Source organism: Petromyzon marinus, chromosome 54, assembly GCF_048934315.1.
Source record: "Petromyzon marinus isolate PM22_M1 ecotype Great Lakes invasive population chromosome 54, UKy_Petmar_22M1.pri1.0, whole genome shotgun sequence".
Taxonomy (NCBI): Eukaryota; Metazoa; Chordata; class Hyperoartia; order Petromyzontiformes; family Petromyzontidae; genus Petromyzon; species Petromyzon marinus.
The window spans coordinates 9977801-9997983 of NC_133720.1; the positions used below are offsets into that span (position 1 = coordinate 9977801).

Consider the following 20183-nt stretch of genomic DNA (forward strand, 5'->3'; position numbering starts at 1 on the left):
ACGAGGAACCTCACCCCAGTCGGGTCGGCCAGATACCGTCAAAGGAAATGTGGCATGCGGCGGGCTTGTTGGTATGACGGGGAACTCACCGGCAGTGCGGTCGATGCCAGACTCCTCTGCCATCGTGACAGGCAGAATGGGCGCGACCCTTCTGTGCCTTGCGCGATTCTACATGACGAGAGGAGGAGAACCACTCAGCACCTTATCAGCTTCAAGCCATCAGTAGATCTGGTAATCACGCTGTTCTCATAGCGTGGGCACTATCGTGAAGGCGCAGTGTTTCACAAACACATACAGTCAGCAGCGATTTCGCGGTGGCAGTAGGGGGGGGGCGATGTTGCTACGCGTCGTCTCACGGACGGCATGCGTGTGGTACATTACGTTTCACGCGCACAACCGCAGAATCAACCAGCAACATCCTGCCGGATTCGAACCGCGAAAGCCTGCGACAAGCAACGACACGTGCGAATGCTGGGCTACGTCACCGCTCCTTGAGTTGAGGAGCGCGCCCGTCAACCAATCAGTCGACTCCTCCTTTGGAGGTAGGCGTGCTTTGCACGTCGCACGCAAAATATTGATATTTCACAACTTATTTCCTTTCCACGTTTACATTACGGGGACGCCGCCACAGCGCTGCAATGGCCAGGAGCCCTGCCTCCGTCCACCCATTGGTATAAAGTCAACCCCTGAATAAGCTCCCAGCGCGTGGTGCAAAACGTCGGGCATCAAAGCGCCTCCGAGTTTGTGTAACAAATAAGTATTACCGTGTGATATGACCGTGTCGAACATGAAGAGATGCAAATTAGATGCAAGCACTTCCTTCATCGTTTCGTGGAGCAGATACCGGCATGGATTCACAAAATATCTGGCGTACGTTGACACAGTCGTAGATGTTAGCAAGTAAACCAGGCCCAAACCACTAAAGGTAACCACGTGCATGTGTACAGCCCTGCGTCGATCTACGAGAATTGTTTTGATTTTGTTGGAAGTCAGAAGCCAGAGAGCCATGCAGATCTCTGTCAAGGGAGACTTGGGCCAGCAAACAACAATAGTTTTGGTGACAACCCCAGGTCCTCACTCGTGCGATTTAGACTCATCCTGGTCTCTCCATTTCTCTCCTGGTCAACCAAATTAAACTCGACTACTGCTGAAGGCTTTCTCAACGGCGTGTGAATGCTGGTTGGTTGTTTGACCGTACTTCACCAATCTGGTGAGTGCGAGGAACCCCTGAACCATTTCACGTATCACTCGCCACTGATGTCGGCAGTAAATCAAATCAAGGAACCGGGTTCGTAGCGCTGCCACTCCCCACCCCAATGAAACGCGGCACGTACGTTTTGGGAATGAATAAAAGCAACGGTGTCTCCACTCAAATCAGTGTGTCCCTCCTCCCACCTTCCTCTTTCTCTACATCCCGTCTCCCTCCCCCCATCTCCCTCCCCCCCATCTCTTTTCCCCCATATCCTTCCCCCCACGTCTCTCCCCCCAGGTCTCCCCCCCCCCCCACGTCTCCCCCCCACGTCTCCCTTCCCACACGTCTCCCCACGTCTCCCTCCTCCCATCCCACTCCCCACATGTCCGACCTGCCCGTCTCCCTCCTCCGATCTCCCTCCTCCTGTCTCCCTCCCCCATCTCCTTCCTCCCATTTCCTTCTCCGCGTCTCCTTCCCCCCCCCCATCTCTTTCCTCCAACTGCCTCCTGCCATCTCCTTCCTGCCATCTCCTTCCCCCGTCTCCATTTCCCTGCACCGCCAATTAGCATGGTTGGGCTATGTATGGCGCTAAAGAAGTTCAGCATATATATTATACTAGCAGGAAGTACCCGGCGTTGCCTGGGCAAAAAAGACAGATACACACATCGACTTACACACAGACATCGACCCACACACACAGACATCGACTTTAGACACACACACATGGACTTACACATGTAGTGACTTGTAGCATCACTACCGTGTGGACCTACACACACACATGCGTGGCGAACTACGCGGGGGAGCGTCACTACCACGCGGGTCCACACACACACATGACGTCATCACGTCTGGATGCGGGAATGACGGCACGGCCGGTTCGGGGGGGTCTGGAGGCCGTGGGTCAGTACCGCAGGGGTTGTGTGAGGTCGTGGCACTCTGGATGAACCCGGCTGGACACGTGACCGGATCAAAGGATCAAGGTGGGGACCGGGGACCCCGGGGGCACCTTGGGGGCCACGTGGACAGGAGAAGAGCCTACTCGAGAGTTCTCGAAGGTGGGCGTGGCTGGGGTGTGGCCCGGACACGCCGAGGCGCATATAAGCGGCCTCTGCACCGGGTTCGAGGCTGCTCGGGTCCGGGATGAAGATGCCTCATGAAGACGCCTCGTGAAGAAGAAGAGCCAAGCCTCAAGTCAGCGTGGTCAACCAGTAGCCTCCTGGCTTTGCCACGCGCGTCGTATCAGAGAGTCAGTTTTAGCGAGTGATGGTGTGTGTTAGCGAGGCTAGGTTGGTGGTCACCACCCTATGTTAAGAGTTACCTGTTGTGTTAATAATAAATAGTGTTGCCTCCCAAGTTCAGTGTGTGCGACTCTATAGAACCATTACACACACACATCGACTCACACACACACGTAGACTTATACACACACATATGGACTTACTGTACACACACACATATCGACGCACACACACACATGGACTCACACACACAGACACATCGCCGTACACACACACATCGACTGACACACATAGACTTACACACATCGACTTACACACGCACATCGACTCACACGCACACATGGACTTAGACACACATTATTGTAAAAGGAACTTAATTTGAAATTATTAGTTGTCTAAACACACACCACGCACACACATTGACTAACACACACATCGACTTACGCACACACATCGACATATGCACACACACATATGAACTCAAACACACACATCGACTTACACACATATGGACATACACATATAGATTCACACACACATCGACTCACACATCGACTTACACACACATCCACTTACACATCGACTTACACACACATCCACTTACACACACAGATCGAATTACACACACAGCGACTTACACACACACATAGACTTACACACACACATAAACTTACACACACACGGACTCACACACACATACATGGACTAACGCACAGATATATCGACTAACACACAATCGACTCACACACACACATGGACTCACACACACATATATCGACGCACACACACATAGATGCACACAGACAGATTGACTTATCGACTCACACAAATCGACTTACACACACACATATCGACTAAGACACACGCACATGGACCCACGCACACACATCAACTTACACACACATCGACGCAGACACGCACATCGACGCAGACACGCACATTGACTCACACGCACACATACTTAGACACACATTATTATTGTAAAAATTACTAACTTAATTGTTAAATATTAGTTGTCTACACACACCCCACGCACACACATTGACTAACACACACACATCGACTGACACACACACACATCGACGCACACACAAACACATCGACTTACACACACACATCTACTGACATACACACATCGAATTATACACACACGGACATATATACACACACACATCAACCAACACACACACATATGGACTTACACACACACACATCGACTAACGCAAACAGACATATCGACTAACAGACAATCGACTAAGACACATACACATGAACTCACACACACACAGATATTGACGCACACACACATAGACGCACACAGACACATTGACTTATCGACTCACACACACATCGACTTACACACTCACATATCGACACACACACACATATAGACTGACACACACATGTAACTACACACACACAAACATATGGACTTACACACACATATCTAGTAACACACACAGACACATCGACCTGCACACACACACACATCGACTTATATATACACACACGGACGGACGTACACACACATATATCGACACACACATCGACTTACGCACACACACATAGACGCACACAGACACGTTGACTTATCGAGTCACACACACACATCAACTTACACGCACATGGACCTACACACACACACATAAGGACTATCACAAACACACATATCGACTAACACACACACAGACTCACACACACATATATCGACATACACACACATCGACGTACACACTCACATCGACGCACACACACACACATAGACTCACACACACATGGAACTACACACACACACAAACATATGGACTTGCACACACACACATATCGACCAACACACACAGACACATCGACCTGCACACACACATCGACTTATATACACAAGAAATCCCCCATATAGCCTTAACACACATGGACGTACACACACACATATATCGATGCACACAGACACATTGACTTATCGAGTCACACACACACACATCGACTTACACACTCACATATCGACGCACACACACATATAGACTCACACACCTGAAACTTGAAACCGTGCATGCCTTTGGCGATGCACAATTTTCCTGTTCTTGCGATTTTCTTACGTTTACAAAACAGGCGGCCGACCTTGTGTTATTACCACGGCTGACGCGTGCTCGTCATTCCGAACATCAAAGGCACGCGCCACAACCAAGAGCAGAATATGTGTGGAGATAATCCATCCGGCACCGGTGTTTGTTGACGGGAGGGAAACTCCGACATCCCTGGCACGGCGATGCTTTGCGTTGTTGTTGTTGAATCAATAAATATTATTTAGATATGCAAGGCGACCCATGTACTGTATAGGTCCGCCACTAAAATAATATAAAAGGGCAGAAATTACTCCATCGAGAAAACAACATTTTAATTCAAACCCAGTAAACATGCAACGTTGAGCCAACGTTGGCATGTGGTTGGAACCGTTGGTCCAACGTTGGGCCAACAGCTCCACGTTTGCTGGGGCGCCTGTACACGTCTCCCACTGAGCTCAATACACGTGTAGATACTTGCTGGGACTCGGAAACTTTGATGTAGAGGTGACACCATTTATTAACTCTTAAACCCCCGTTACAGCTTCACACCCGAAGAGGTAACGGCCTCACTACCCGCTGCTCTCAAGGGAGGTATTCCTCAGCTAAACTTCGCCTGCTCCCTAGCTATTCCTCGGCCCTCCTCTAAGGGAGGCTAGCTGACCTGGCCCAGCCAAGGCACAGGTCTCGACCACCAGCCACACGGACCCGGCCCTTAGAAGGACGTCGGGCTCCGAGGCTCTGGGGTCGTACCACTGGCTTGCTCTGCCCCGCCGTCGTTCCAGCCCCAATCACAACTCCCCTCGGTCTTCCCGTCTCCCCCTTATATCCCCGGTCCCATTACTCACCAATTAATTAGCCACGTGCCCCCGACGCCCCGCGTCCTCCTGCACCTTTTGCCTGCCTCCTCTATTCCCAGACATTCCGGCACCACCTTGCCCTTGACAACAACCCCAGCCAATCACAGCCGTCCATCGCTCCCCAGCTTCATTGGCCCGTCATTACCTCACCAGCTGCACCTGGCCGGCCCGACATGGCCCCACTGTCCATCACTCGCACGTCTTTACCATTTCCCCCTGTATGCGCGTGTTACCCCACTACAGACATATAAAAGGGAAATTTGTGAATGTGTGCCTGTTTAAAATGTTTAGCATACTTCCCAACATGCTACAAACTAGTCTCCATTGGTGTTGGACCAGAAGACGCCAAAAGGAGTAAAACTCAAAAAACAGCACACTATCAGAGTATTGAGGGCTCGGGGTGAGCATGATGCCTTGAATAAAGGTGTCAGTTTTTGTGCCAGTTAAAAGGGTAAAACCTATTTCTATATCTTGTTTCTGGCAAAGGAGGTCTCATAATGTTAATGCTCACCCCGAGCCCTCAATACTCTGATAGTGCGCTGTTTTTGAGTTGTACGCCTTTTGGCGTCTTCTGGTCCAACACCAGTGGAGACTAGGCTCTAAGAAAAGCCGTCTCGGGTGTGGACCAATCAAATTCAAGGACAGTGCATATTATTATCAGTTGTCTCTTTTGTTTGCATTTTGACTGCTTGTGTTGTGGTTATTGCAAACATGATGCCTTGAATAAAGGTGTCAGTTTTTGTGCCAGTTCAAAGGGTAAAACCTATTCCTATATCTTGTTACTGGCAAATGAGGTCTCATAATATAATAGACTTTTGTATTTTGGGGCAGACTGTTGCTGAGGCAGACTGTTTTAAAAGGTTTGAAATGGGTGTAGCTCAAGGGTCATAAAGAAGCGGCCGGGGCTAGTGATGTTAATGTGAGAAATTAGCATGTAACTGTAAGATAGGAGAGCAGCCTCCTAAACGAGGGCACGGAAGTGGCTATGTTAACGTGAGGGATTAGCATGATGTTAATGTGAGAAATTAGCATGTAAAAGATAGGAGAGTGGCCTCCTTAAAACAGTCTGCCTCACCAGAAGACTATGCTTTCCCACCTGATGATGGATGTTTGTGTTGCGCCCGAAACGTCGTGATTTATTTTATACCTACGTGAGTTTTTCCGAAAGAACCAAAGAGTATAAAATTGGTGTTGTTATAACAATTCTATTTAATGAAGTATATATTTTTAAAGTTGTGCATTTTGATGTGACGTCATATTTCTCAAACCCCCCCTCTCCCCCTCGTCACACATCGTCACAAATGTCTGACCCCCCTCCACCCCCTCGGTGCGTGACGTCATTTATGGACGCCCCCCAACGAAGCCGGTGCAATTTGCTAAAACATTTTGCTATTGCGTGAACTGAGGTGGCATTGGAAATCAGTACGGAATCCATGCATGGGTTACTCTATGTCAGAAATCGCTTTTTGAGACGAGTACCCACAATATATTGATGTCATTCATTTAACCGGGCGAGATAATCCGAGATTCGCTATACCTTTTGCAAGGGCAGACACAACTGACCAAACACACACGCCATCACAGTAACAATCTGAATTGTCATTATAGACAAAATGTTTACATTCACACGACTGCTAAACAATGCAATGCTTTGCTAATTAACTCACAGGGTCTTTAAAGACCAACTTACCAGGCAGGTATTGGGGAATTGCCCACAGACAAATATTAAACACAGCAGCTCACTCTGCAGCAGGCTATTCACAGCACAGGAATGATTAATTTCCAGCGATGAGTCAGAGTTTGCATCGGAAGGCAAACATAGCCCAAACATCTCAAGCAGAGACACCTTGTACAAGTGAGGTAGCTCTATTAATAGCCTCTGTAAGCATCAATCACGCCTACTTACATTACGGCCACCAAGACAAACTTTCATCACATTCACAATAATTCTCCGCCTCTGTCAATCCACAGCTGGATGAAGGCCTCCCCCTGTTTGACCGTACTTCCCCACGCAGCTCCGTAAGAGGTGGGCGAGACCCAGGACCGGTTAATACATCACCCGCCACGGATGTTGGGTCGTGCCAGGGAATGGAACTGTTGGGTGAAGCGGCACCGCCTCCAACACCACCCTCCTCCTCACGCCGGCACGGCCAAACAAGCCGCAAAGGGTTCGTTGGGCATCGGTTTATTGTCAACGAGCTGTACTACCCGGATTTGCCGGGGACTTGGATTCACCACGGCCGGCCGCCTTTGTCTCCCCAGTGGCGATGTTCACACACCACACCAGTTACTCGTTTGAGGCTGAGTCGACCTAGGGGAGGCCCAGGACCGGTTCAGATAATCGTCACCGGTGATGGCCGTGAGCGGGAATCGAACTCGGGTCGCCGGGTTCGTAGCGCGGCGTAGCGCTAACCGCTACACTACAATGCGTTACGCTTCCACACACACACAGACACACACATACACAGCGCGCTAACCACTACACTACAATGCGTTACGCTTCCACACACATACACAGCGCGCTAACCACTACACTACAATGCGTTACGCTTCCACACACACACATACACAGCGCGCTAACCCCTACACTACAATGCGTTACGCTTCCACATGCGCGGGTCACGTGACAGATTTGACGTCACAGCTCACCATTACCGCCCTCAACGTACACCACCAATTAATGACACTATGTAACACGATTTTTGTCCCTGGGTAGTAAGTGTTATTTTCTAATTGCGTATGCCTAAAAAGTATAGACAATGGCTATTATTCCCCACAAACTTTGCTTTTGTGACCAGGACTTCATGTGAAGGAACGACACGAATGCACACCGCGTTTTCACATTGAAAATAGGTACATTTCAAAATGTCACTGTCCTGGTCACAAAAGCAAAGTTTGTGCGGAATAATAGCCACTTTATGTACTTTTGAGGCATAAGCAATTAGGAAATAACACTTACTACCCAGGAACACATTGTGTTTGTGACATTGTTATTATACTGTGCCCCAACAACGCAGCAGCAAGGCGACCGCGCGCCTTGGAGACGCCCCTCCCTCCCCAACAGCCACACCCACTTCTACATAGCCACGCCCACCTAATCGCGAGCCCCGCCCATTACTCAGGTGGCCCCGCCCACTACTCCGGTAGCCCACAACCGCCCGCGTAGCCCCGCCCTTTGGTTGAGTGACAGGTAGCCACCAACAAGGCCACATGCAACACTCCCGTGCAAAACACCCACCACACGCGAAGCTAAAAAGACAAATGAGTCCGACGCGGCGGCTCAGCCTATTGCACCCTGTCATGTACGCTGCGGGTTGGTGAGGGCGGGGAGCCTAGACGGGAGAGCACAGTACAGTACAACAATGGATTTTGCTGCACTGCCGCTCGCCACGCAGCCTATAGCACCCTGTGTGCGCGCGGCGGTCATTCTCCCAGAAGCGGATTTGAGAAAACCTTCTCAACCGGAGCGGCGACCTCTGGATTGCGAGTTCAGTATCGTGATAGCCACTCTTGACTGTTTTCACGGATTGTCGCTTCGATTTTCCACTACTCCCAGGACCCGCAGCGCAGTAAAACGACCCATTTCCAACTATATAGCCAGTCGATCACTCTACAGTACATGTACACTAACGAAATATAATGATCAAAATCGGAATCTTTATTTGGACTGCAGGAGGAATCCGATGAGCTATGAAGCTCTTTATCACAGATGTTCAGGCGGGTCAGCAAGTTACAACAACGAACAGTACAACCGATAAGAGTCTTCTTTGGTTCTTTCGGTAAGGTCACGTAGAATGAGAATAAAATAATAAAATAACACAATACAATTCTTTATTGTACCGAAAGAACCAAAGAAGATGAATCCTTGCAGTCACGAAAGCTTTAAATCGAAATTTAACCGATAAGAGGTGCAACAGTGAATAACAGGGAAGCATGTCACCACATTAAAATAGAAATACCGAAAAGTCGGCAAGCGCCATTTTTCAACACAATGCAATGATGACAATCACAACACGCTGACGATATTATTAATTACTAGTATTATAATGATAAGCGATGATGATTACAACAATCGAGGGCTTTCATTTTTAGCCGTAGCTGTCTGGCCGGGGCTGAGGTCCGAAACATCTATTCCGCACCACCGCATAGAGTGCGCACCCCGTGGCCCCGGCCACACCAGACCCTGCCAGGGGTCTCCCACGAGCCGCCCCACTGATGAACACTCGGCGAGAAACGAAGCCACCACACTCACCTCGGTGGCGACGAAGATGCCGCTGGTGGAGAACGAACGGTTTACTTGCTGAGTAGATGGGTGCTGGGCTGAGATGGCGCTGCTGGCAACGTTGGCGATGAGTGGTTTGGGGTCGCTCGAGTTGTGCACGCATCCTTTATAAGCTCTGTCCAAAACCCTCCCCTGGCATTCAACCATCCACCCCCTGGCCCTCAACCTCCCTCCCCCTGCCCTCAACCTCCCTCCCCCTGCACTCTCAAGCCGTGGCTATCGGCCAAGGCGTCGCCGTCACTTCTGAGAATCTCGTCGATTCCTCGTCAACTGAGTCATGGAATATCCGTCACGTGTCCGTCGGGTTTCTCCTTGCCTGTGCTAAGTCAAAGTGACGAATTGCAAATTAGTCATCGAGGAGTGGTGCTCATGTCACATGTATAGCCAGTGATTGCAATTCCATATTCCTGTGCCGGGGGTTAGTATAGTCATAAGACAACCGCTGATGACTTTCACCACAAAGTGGTAGGTATGTTAATGACCCCAAAAAGATTGTGGGCTGAGTCAAACCCCCGCCACCCCAACCTGGATTTGAACGCGCACCCTTCCGATTGCGTCTGATGCGGGACTTGAACCCGGGATATTTAGGGTGGGAGGCGGTGGTCGCAATGGGATCCACGGATGAAATGCGCCTTACAAATGTAAATTATTGTTATTATTATTATCCACTACGCCACAGCGTACCAAACACGTGGATACTGCATGCCGATAATCACGGTCATCATCATCATCATCCACGGCTATCATCATTGTCAACGTCATGTCATAGGCATCATCACTCTCATCGTCAGCATGTAATCATGCTCAGAATCATCAGTAATCATGGTTTATCATCGTCGGTAATTACGGTCAGAATCATTAGTAATCATGGTTATAATGATCAGTAATCATGGTCAGAATCATGAGTAATCATGGTTTATCATGATCAGTAATCACGGTCAGAATCATCATTCTGATCGTGCTGATGGTGGTCCTGTGGTCGAGGCTAAGAACGGAGCGGCAGCCAAAGGCGGAGCTGGTTGCATCGCGGGGTAAGACCATCCAGCAGTGGATATTTGACGGCTGCTGAGGACGACTAATTTTGAATGACAAGTCGCCAAGCACAGTGCTGGACTTTAACGCGTCTTAAGGCTGCCCCCCACTCCCCCAGCCCCCCTTTGAGTGCGCGTCTCGAGAGGACTCTCTTTGATTACAGTGCGTAACAAAACAATGTTGAATTTCGATTTAAAGCTTTCGTGACTGCAATGATTCATCTTCTTTGGTTCTTTCGGTAAAGTCACGTAGAATGAGAATAAAATAATAAATTGATAAAATAAAATAACACGTCGTGAGAATATCATTGTGTTATTTTATTTTATCAATTTATTATTTTATTCTCATTCTACGTGACTTTACCGAAAGAACCAAAGAAGAAAAACAATGTTGTTCCTGGGCAATGTCACAAAAGCAAAGTTTGTGGGGAATAATAATAGCCATTGCCTATACCTTTTTTTAGGCAAATGCAATAAAACAACAACAACACTTCGTACCCAGCAGCGAAAGTTGTGTTACTGTTATTTAGTCGCATGCCAGACGGCACGGAACCTCCCTCCCCCCTCGCTTTCGGTCACTTTCAGTCACTTAAGTTCACTTTCGGTCACTTTCGGTCACTTTCAGTCACTTAAGTAAGTTCACTTTCGGTCACTTTCGGTCACCGCGGGGGACTTCCCTTCCCGCAGTAAACGCCGCACGTCACTGGCGGACAACTGCGAGCGTGTGCGAGCAATGACGAAGAGGGGGGTGGTTGAAGAGGGGGGATGTTGACGCCCTTCGCTAAATGATCGCTCCACCTCGGGCCGTGCCTATCTCCTCCCCGTCCACCACTGAGTCCACCACTGAGTCGGTGGTGGACATTCCACGATCCTGCGGCGGTGAACGAGGCCACCGAAAGGACAAGCGGTTGACTTCCCCACAAAGTGGGTACCAATTTTATCAACCCAGGAGGAATGTTTTTTTTTTTAAACAAGAACTGCACATTGTATAGCAGCAGCTCCCAAGGTCGGTAGTAGATACAGTACACGTGTGTACAGTGCCCTGTACAGAAATGTGTACAGTGCTCAGCTAAATGTTTTATTTTGCCCGGGCAAGGCCCACTGAGCTGTAGACGATTCAGGAGCGACCTGGCCTCGAATGATGCTACAACGAATTGTCGGCTTGTAATGTGGAGATTTAGGGCAGCCGCAAACTCCAAACGCAAGTTTATTCTTAATGTGGAGGGGAGACCCGGAGAGAAATCCACGCGACCACAGGGAGAGAGAAAGAGAGAGACACGCAAACTCCAAATATACAGCAGCAGGCGTCAGGGTCGGGATCGCACCCACGACCTCCTGCACACCAGGCGAGGTAGTCAACATCTCATAGCCATCGTTATCAATGACAGTATCATGGACACGCGCAGTGCAACCACTCCCCTCTTGCCCCGCGCTGCATGTAGACTCTTGTTTTGACCATACTTCACCACGCCGGTCACGAGTGCGGCGGGGTTGGTGAAGGGGGGGGGGCCCACACGAGTACAGTACAACGCCTCGCCTCTCTCGTGCCGACAGCAGCCTGTAGCACCTGTGATGCACCAGCGCATTGACCCCGAGGTCGACGGCCGACCCCGCGGCGTCTCGCGAGGAGCCATGCGAGGGCCTTGAGGCCGGGCAGGGCGACCGGGTGGGCCAAAGACGCCGGCAGGGTCAGCGGCGATTCCCGCCACCCCAACGTGGCCGACCAGCCCCCAGGTCACGGCCAACCATCGCCCACGGCCTGCAAGGCGCGGTGGGGGAAGAGGGCCCCTCATCCAGCAGTGGATTGACCACAACAGGCAACCACCTTGGCAGTGCCACGGGCGTGCGTCCTTGCAGGAGGCCTCCCCTGCGTATTGCTCTTAATCTGTGGACTGTACCAAACCCAAGGGCCCTCATTGTTACTGCCCCAGCTTGGGTCACTCAGCCAACACTGCTGCCATCGTCACAACAACCACCAACGCTAAACCAGCGGCCACACCTCTCGCCAGCAAGTGCGTTATTATGACTACTGTAGTATAGCAACTGAGCGTTCTCGCCCGCGGCGATTTCCACCGCAAATAAGAAGAATAAACTCACTTGTACAGATGTCATTGTTTATGATTTTTTTATATTTATTAAAAAAACATACCAGGTCACGAAAACTAATCTTATGTCCAACCATGATCTATCGACTGTCCTACTCCACCCCCTTCACCCCAACCCCACAATGCTGTTACCATCTCATCATAATCTTTATTGATACTGTAGGAATCCTATGGCCTATACAAAAGCTCTTTTATAAAACGTGTCCAATAAGAAAGTTACAACAAACAATAAAAAAAAGATGACGAGTGCAAAGTAATGAATAGGAAAGTTAAGCAAATCACTCAAAATAAACACAAATCTATTCCCCAATGGCCAAAGTCCCATCACCACCACCACCCCACATCTCCCCCATGGAAATTAATAATCCCTCCCGAGACACACACGGAGTGGGAGCTTCCGACCCAACAACAGCGTCGGCTGTGTCGCTCGCCGCCAGTCAACGTGTGTGTGTGTGGCCAGGTGGGGAGCAGTGGTGCAGCGGTTAGCGCGCTACGATACGAACCCGGCGACCCGGGTTCCATTCCCGCTCACGACCAACACCCAGTGACAATTATCTGAACCGATCCTGGGCCTCCCCTATGTCGACTCAGCCTCAAATGAGTACCTGGTGCAGTGGTGTGTAAACATCGCCACTGGGGAGACAAAGGCGGCCGGACGTGGTTGCTGGCCACCCACCCCCTCTTGTGTGCCGTGGCGGCCTTCTCGCTAACGGCACTTGCCCCTTCAGTCTGTTAAAGGCTACACGGGGGATCTTTGTCTTTGTGTGGCCAGGTGACACATCGCCTTAACGCGATTCGAACGTAACACCGCATACAAAAGGCTGAATACGGGAGAGGGCGCACCCTTGAATATCGCGGGGGGGTGACGTTCTCGGAAAGTGGTTTGGCACACGGAAACCAAACACGGACAACATCACAATTGAAATAAGCACTGTAGTAGTGTATGTAGAATAAACTAAAAACTAAACAACTTAAATGCACGTGTAGCGAGTTCAACCGAGTCGCAGACGTAGACTTAGAGGCAACACATTTATTCAACTCCAAACACACGGGGTAACTTCCCCTTAACAGAACAACAACCTACGGTGGTGACCACCATGCTAACTACACTATTCACAACGTAACTAGCTACTACGGACCAGGGCAACGCCTCGGACCAAGGTCCACGTGTTGGAGACTCGTTGAACGGAGAATGTAGACGAAGGTTTCTTCCGTGATGTCACCGCACATGTAAAAAAAAAACACATACAAAAGTCATTCCTCCGCAATAATTAGGAGTATAATTACTTGAACAAACACCGTACTTAACCGACAACGATCCGAATCTTTTGTGTGTTGCTTGTCCGCGAGTGCGAAGCGGCAGTGCAGCGAACCCGACGACCCGAGTTCAAATTCACGCCCAACAACACTGACGATTATCTCAATCGGTTTTGGGGAGCCAAAGGCAGTCGGGCGTGGTGCAGGACACCCCATCACCCTCATGTGCCACAGTTGCGTTCTTCATAGGTGCTGCTCGCCAACAGCACTTGCCCCAACAGTCGGTTCATAGGCTACACCGGGGTTCTAAATCGCGTAAACATAAATGTGTCGTTGAAGCCGCCACCACCTGACACGGCCAATTAGTAAGGTCTGTCACGTAAACAAAACGTGCCGATTAGTTACTAGTAAACCCACAACATTACTAGTAAACCCATAACGTTTACAATTGGAGTACGACGTTTCGCCGGTGATTACAACCAGCCTCGTCAGGCGATTAGCCAGAATTCTGAAGAAGTCCTCAATGTAATCGGTCTTATATCGAGCAGTGGGAATGTCATCACTGTGATTACATCAATATGAATGTTATTCTCAGAATATGCAGTACCTATTACACTGGTCTACAATTTTTTAGACGTCGTCTGTTTCAGAGATGAAATGTGCTGTTTATTATGGATTGTGATGTGCTGAATTCAAATGACAATTAAAACAACTGATTGGCTACTGTTCCCAAAATATTAAAGTTCTTACATTTTACGTCTATGTATATTGTGTAGATAGAGTTTTACTCATAAATTGTAAACCTAGGTCTTTTAATGTGTTTATGGTTGCTTTACACGATAACATGTCACCTGTCCTGTTCATGTAACACTTAAAAAATCAGCAATAGTGTTATATAAATAGAATGTATTATGAAACAAAAGGCAAAAACCTATTACGGATATACAAGTACATAGTTTAGTCCTTATTTAGTGTCTACTCGGCGATTCTTGTCTTGTCTCTTGTATTCATTAAATGTAGCGTCTCTTGTCACTGTCCAGCAATAGTCTGCAAGCATTGAAGGGCTCCATTGGCCCTGACAGCGTTTCTCCATCCTTGCAATGTCCTGGGTGAAATCGCTCGCCGTGCTCGTCGCTCACTGCTCCGCAGTTCGGTGGGAAAATATCTAGACGAGATTACAAAAAATGTATCTGTAGTGACATGTTGCAACCAAGGCTTTTGTATGCCTTGAGGATTTCCACCAACTCCCTGTTGTTGTCTGCCTTGTTGTTTCCGAGAAAATGTGTTGCCACTAACTGGAAGGCTTTCCATGCTGTATTTTCCTTGCCACGCAGTTTACTGTCAAATGCATCATCTCGAAGAAGTTCACGAATCTGAGGACCAACAAAGACACCTTCCTTTATCTTAGCTTCACTTAACCTTGGACATTTTCCACGGAGGTACTTGAAAGCTGCTTGTGTTTTGTCCATGGCTTTGACAAAGTTCTTCATCAGACCCAGCTTGATGTGTAAGGGTGATAACAAAATCTTCTTTGATTCAACAAGTGGTGGATGCTGAACACTTTTCCTCCCAGGCTCCAATAACTGTCGTAGTGGGAATATCTCGCACGACTATCCCATTCGCAGAGAAAACAGCAGTACTTTGTGTATCTAGTCTGCAGACCAAGAAAGAGAGTAACAACCTTCAAATCGCCACAAAGCTGCCACTGATGTTGGTCATAGTTTATGCACCTCAAAAGTTGTTTCAAGTTGTCATAGGTTTCCTTCATATGGAATGCATGACCAACTGGAATTGATGGCAAAACATTGACATTATGCAGCAAAACAGCTTTAAGACTAATCTTCGATGAATCAATGAACAGTCTCAACTCATCTGGATCATGAACGATATTGAGGGCTGCCATCACATCATTGATGTTGTTGTAGGCTACAAGGTCACCTTCCATGAAGAAGAATGGGACAAGATCCTTTTGATGGTCACGGAACATGGAAACCCAACATCACCTGCCAAGAGATTCCACTGCTGCAGTATGTAGCCCAACAGCTCTGCTGCCTTACTCTTGGGTAGTTCCAAATCCCTGACAAGGTCTTTCAGTTCACCTTGTGTTATGATGTGTGGTTCACAGGAGGAGGATGGGAGAAAATCTGGGTCATGTGACCTTGATAGTTCAAGACCAGAAGTTTCATCCTCTTCCGCATCTGACTCAAGTAAGAATGATTCTGACGCATCAGGAACAGGCAGTCCTTCTCCGTGGGGTACTGGGTGTATAGCTGATGGAATGTTTAGATAATGCACAGTCCACTCTTTCTTCTTTGACACACCTTTCCCAACTGGAGGCACCATGCAGGAGTAACAATTGCTGATATGATCTGTTGGCTCTCTCCAAATCATTGGCAATGCAAAAGGCATAGATTTACTTTTCCTGTTCAACCACTAGCGAATATTTGTTGCACAAGTGTTGCAGCATATGTGTGGGGCCCACATCTTGTCCTGATCTCCAATTTTGCAACCAAAATAAAGTTGATAGGCTTTCTTAACCATAATGGTTATACTGCGCTTTTGTGATGCAAAAGTAACTTCACCACAAACATAGCAGACGTTATCTGCTTTGTTCACACAAGTACGAGGCATCTCTGCTCACTTTGGCTAAACAGAAATGTGTCCCCTTGCAAAATCCAACACTGATAAATAAGAGAGCATGACACTGTATGATTTCTAGAGCTGAAATAGGGAAATTTGTTCAACAGAGGGATGGAAGCCTAGTATGATTGCATCATCCATGACTTCTAGGAATAACATGATGCAATTCATATCGTGTACAGTGAGGGAAAAAAGTATTTGATCCCCTGCTGATTTTGTACGCTTGCCCACTGACAAAGAAATGATCAGTCTATAATTTTAATGGTAGGTTTATTTGAACAGTGAGAGACAGAATAACAACAACAAAATCCAGAAAAACGCATGTCAAAAATGTTATAAATTGATTTGCATTTTAATGAGGGAAATAAGTATTTGACCCCCTCTTAATCAGAAAGATTTCTGGCTCCCAGGTGTCTTTTATACAGGTAACGAGCTGAGATTAGGAGCACACTCTTCAAAAGGAAGTGCTCCTAATCTCAGCTCATTACCTGTATAAAAGACACCTGGCCACAGAAGCAATCAATCAATCAGATTACAAACTCTCCACCATGGCCAAGACCAAATAACTCTCCAAGGATGTCAGGGACAAGATTGTAGACCTACACAAGGCTGGAATGGGCTACAAGACCATTGCCAAGCAGCTTGGTAAGAAGGTGACAACATTTGGTGCGATTATTCGCAAATGGAAGAAACACAAAGAACTGTCAATCTCCCTCAGCCTGGGGCTCCATGCAAAATCTCACCTCGTGGAGTTGCAATGATCATGAGAACGGTGAGGAATCAGCCCAGACCTACACGGGAGGATCTTGTCAATGATCTCAAGGCAGCTGGGACCATAGTCACCAAGAAAACATTTGATAACACACTACGCCGTGAAGAACTGAAATCCTGCAGCGCCCGCATGATTTCCCTGCTCAAGAAAGCACATATACATGCCCGTCTGAAGTTTGCCAATGAACATTTGAATGATTCAGAGGACAACTGGGTGAAAATGGTGTGGTCAGATGAGACCAAAATGGAGCTCTTTGGCATCAACTCAACTCTCCGTGTTTGGAGGAGGAGGAATGCTGCCTATGACCCCAAGAACACCATCCCCACCATCAAACATGGAGGTGGAAACATTATGCTTTGGGGGTGTTTTTCTGCTAAGGGGACAGGACAACTTCACCGCATCAAAGGGACGATGGACGGGGCCATGTACCATCAAATCTTTGGTGAGAACCTCCTTCCCTCAGCAAGGGCATTGAAAATGGGTCATGGATGGGTATTCCAGCATGACAATGACCCAAAACACACGGCCAAGGCAACAAAGGAGTGGCTCAAGAAGAAGCACATTAAGGTCCTGGAGTGGCCTAGCCAGTCTCCAGACCTTAATCCCATAGAAAATCTGTGGAGGGAGCTGAAGCTTCGAGTTGCCAAACGTCAGCCTCGAAACCTTAATGACTTGGAGAAGATCTGCAAAGAGGAGTGGGACAAAATCCCTCCTGAGATGTGTGCAAACCTGGTGGCCAACTATAAAAAAAAAACTTCTGACCTCTGTGATTGCCAACAAGGGTTTTGCCACCACGTACTAAGTCATGTTTTGCAGAGGGGTCAAATACTTATTTCCCTCATTAAAATGCCAATCAATGTATAACATTTTTGACATGCGTTTTTCTGGATTTTTTTGTTGTTATTCTGTCTCTCACTGTTCAAATAAACCTACCATTTATAGACTGATCATTTCTTTGTTAGTGGGACAACGTACAAAATCAGCAGGGGATCAAATACTTTTTTCCCTCACTGTATAACACAATATCAGGTTCAGATTGCATCATTCATTGTTTTGCTCAAAAAGCAAGTACTGTCCAAACCCAGTCATAGATTTATTCATAGATCCAGTCAAATATGTATGTAGTAATTTGTGGTTTAAATTGAGACCACTTCCTTTTATAACTCACTTATCCTCCACCATTCCCAAGTCAAGGGTCGTCTATACTGACTCAGTAGCATATCTTGAAAACTAGAGCCAATCAACACATTTCAAGCATTATTTTCATTCTCAGTGACCCAGAATGAGTAGCGTTAACTACATTTATTTCGGAAGCATTTTGGCTGTAGACCAGTGTTATTGGTCGGGTTATTCACAGTTAATCAACATTTTAGTGGAATGCTTTTTATTCATAATAAAGGTTTTCGGGTTAGATTGCAAAAGTATAAATGTGTCGTAACTCTCCACCACCCGACACAGCCAATTAGCAAGGGATTTGTCACATAAACAAAACGCCAACTAGTTACTACTTCAGCCCACCAGTGTGTTGGAGAGTAAATACTCAACATTTACAATTTGAGTACGACATTTCGCTGGTAATTAAATCCCGCATCATCGGGCGATTTGCCAGAATAGTGAAGCAATCCACCTACTTTCGGTCTTACAGAGAGCAGGACGACGTTACTACGGAACCCAATCAGGTGCAGAGATAACAGGCGGAGGGGGGGTAATGTAATAATAGATTAGTAATCAGTGAATAGTATGTGTTTCCTCTATAAGGAATTGTAATTGTAAGATGTATTACTTAATAATACGCTTCCAGGCTGCACTAAGCCTGTAGCTGTCAGAGCAGTTAAAACTATTTGTATTTCTCTCAATTTCAATGGATTCTCGAATTAGTCTTGGCCAGTCATAATTAGTTTTACACAACACTTCAACGTTATCAAAATCAATTGAGTGTCCTTGTTGGCAAGCATGTCGTGCAACTGCAGCCAGTTGTCTTTGAGAGTATTGAATATTTCTTTGGTGTCCTTTTAGTCTTACGCTAATGTTACGTCCCGTCTGTCAACATATGGTAACCTGCATAGGCATGCAAGTGAAGAACGTTATTGTTAATAAGTTTCCAAGCAGAATTTCGCCTGCAGCTATCAAAACGGTTACAATAATTTATGTTTCTCTCAATTTCAACGGATTCTCCAATTAATACTGGCCAGTAATAATTAGCTGTACACAAAACATCAACATCAAAAATAAATGAATGCCCTTGGTGGCACGTGTATTCTCTGCAACAGCAAACTAAAAATGAAATAATTGCACTGTGTTGATTAACTGTGAGTAACTGTGAGTAACCAATAATAGATACTGCACAGTCTCTGCATATTATCAGATCAACATAATGTATGTACAACAATCTAAATGTAAAAGCATTACATGTCTGTTGATATTAACTGTGGGTAACCAATAATAGGTACTGCACAATCTCTGCATATTCTCAGATCAACATAATGTCCATCAAAATAAACGTAAACACATTCTACTGTCTATTGATTCACTGTGAATAACTCAACCAATAATAGGAACTGCATATTTTCAGATTAACATGATGCGTTGTAATGTATATGTAGCGACATAAATGGTATCACGACAGTGTAGCGACAGTACCGAGGGAAGAGTGGTACTGTACGCGGGGTGCTGTTCTATGGCACCAGTGTGTGTACTTCATTAAGGGGCTCACTAGAGGGCAGGGTCTGGGTGTCACGGAGGTCGG

The 20183-nt window shown here is 47.3% G+C and overlaps 1 protein-coding gene across 5 annotated transcripts in view; it reads right to left on the bottom strand.

Annotated features, from left to right (window-relative positions):
* LOC116954184 (NFX1-type zinc finger-containing protein 1-like) overlaps positions 1 to 20183 on the bottom strand; it is a 70366-nt gene that overhangs the window by 22619 nt on the left and 27564 nt on the right. For 4 of the 5 annotated variants that reach the window (XM_032974681.2, XM_076052169.1, XM_032974683.2 and 1 more), the window contains one exon: positions 90 to 168. In XM_032974681.2, the coding sequence (XP_032830572.2) occupies positions 90 to 168 (79 nt within the window). Of the gene's footprint in view, positions 1 to 89; positions 169 to 9602; positions 9710 to 20183 lie in introns of those variants that run through there. The other variant, XM_032974679.2, reaches the window with a different exon arrangement.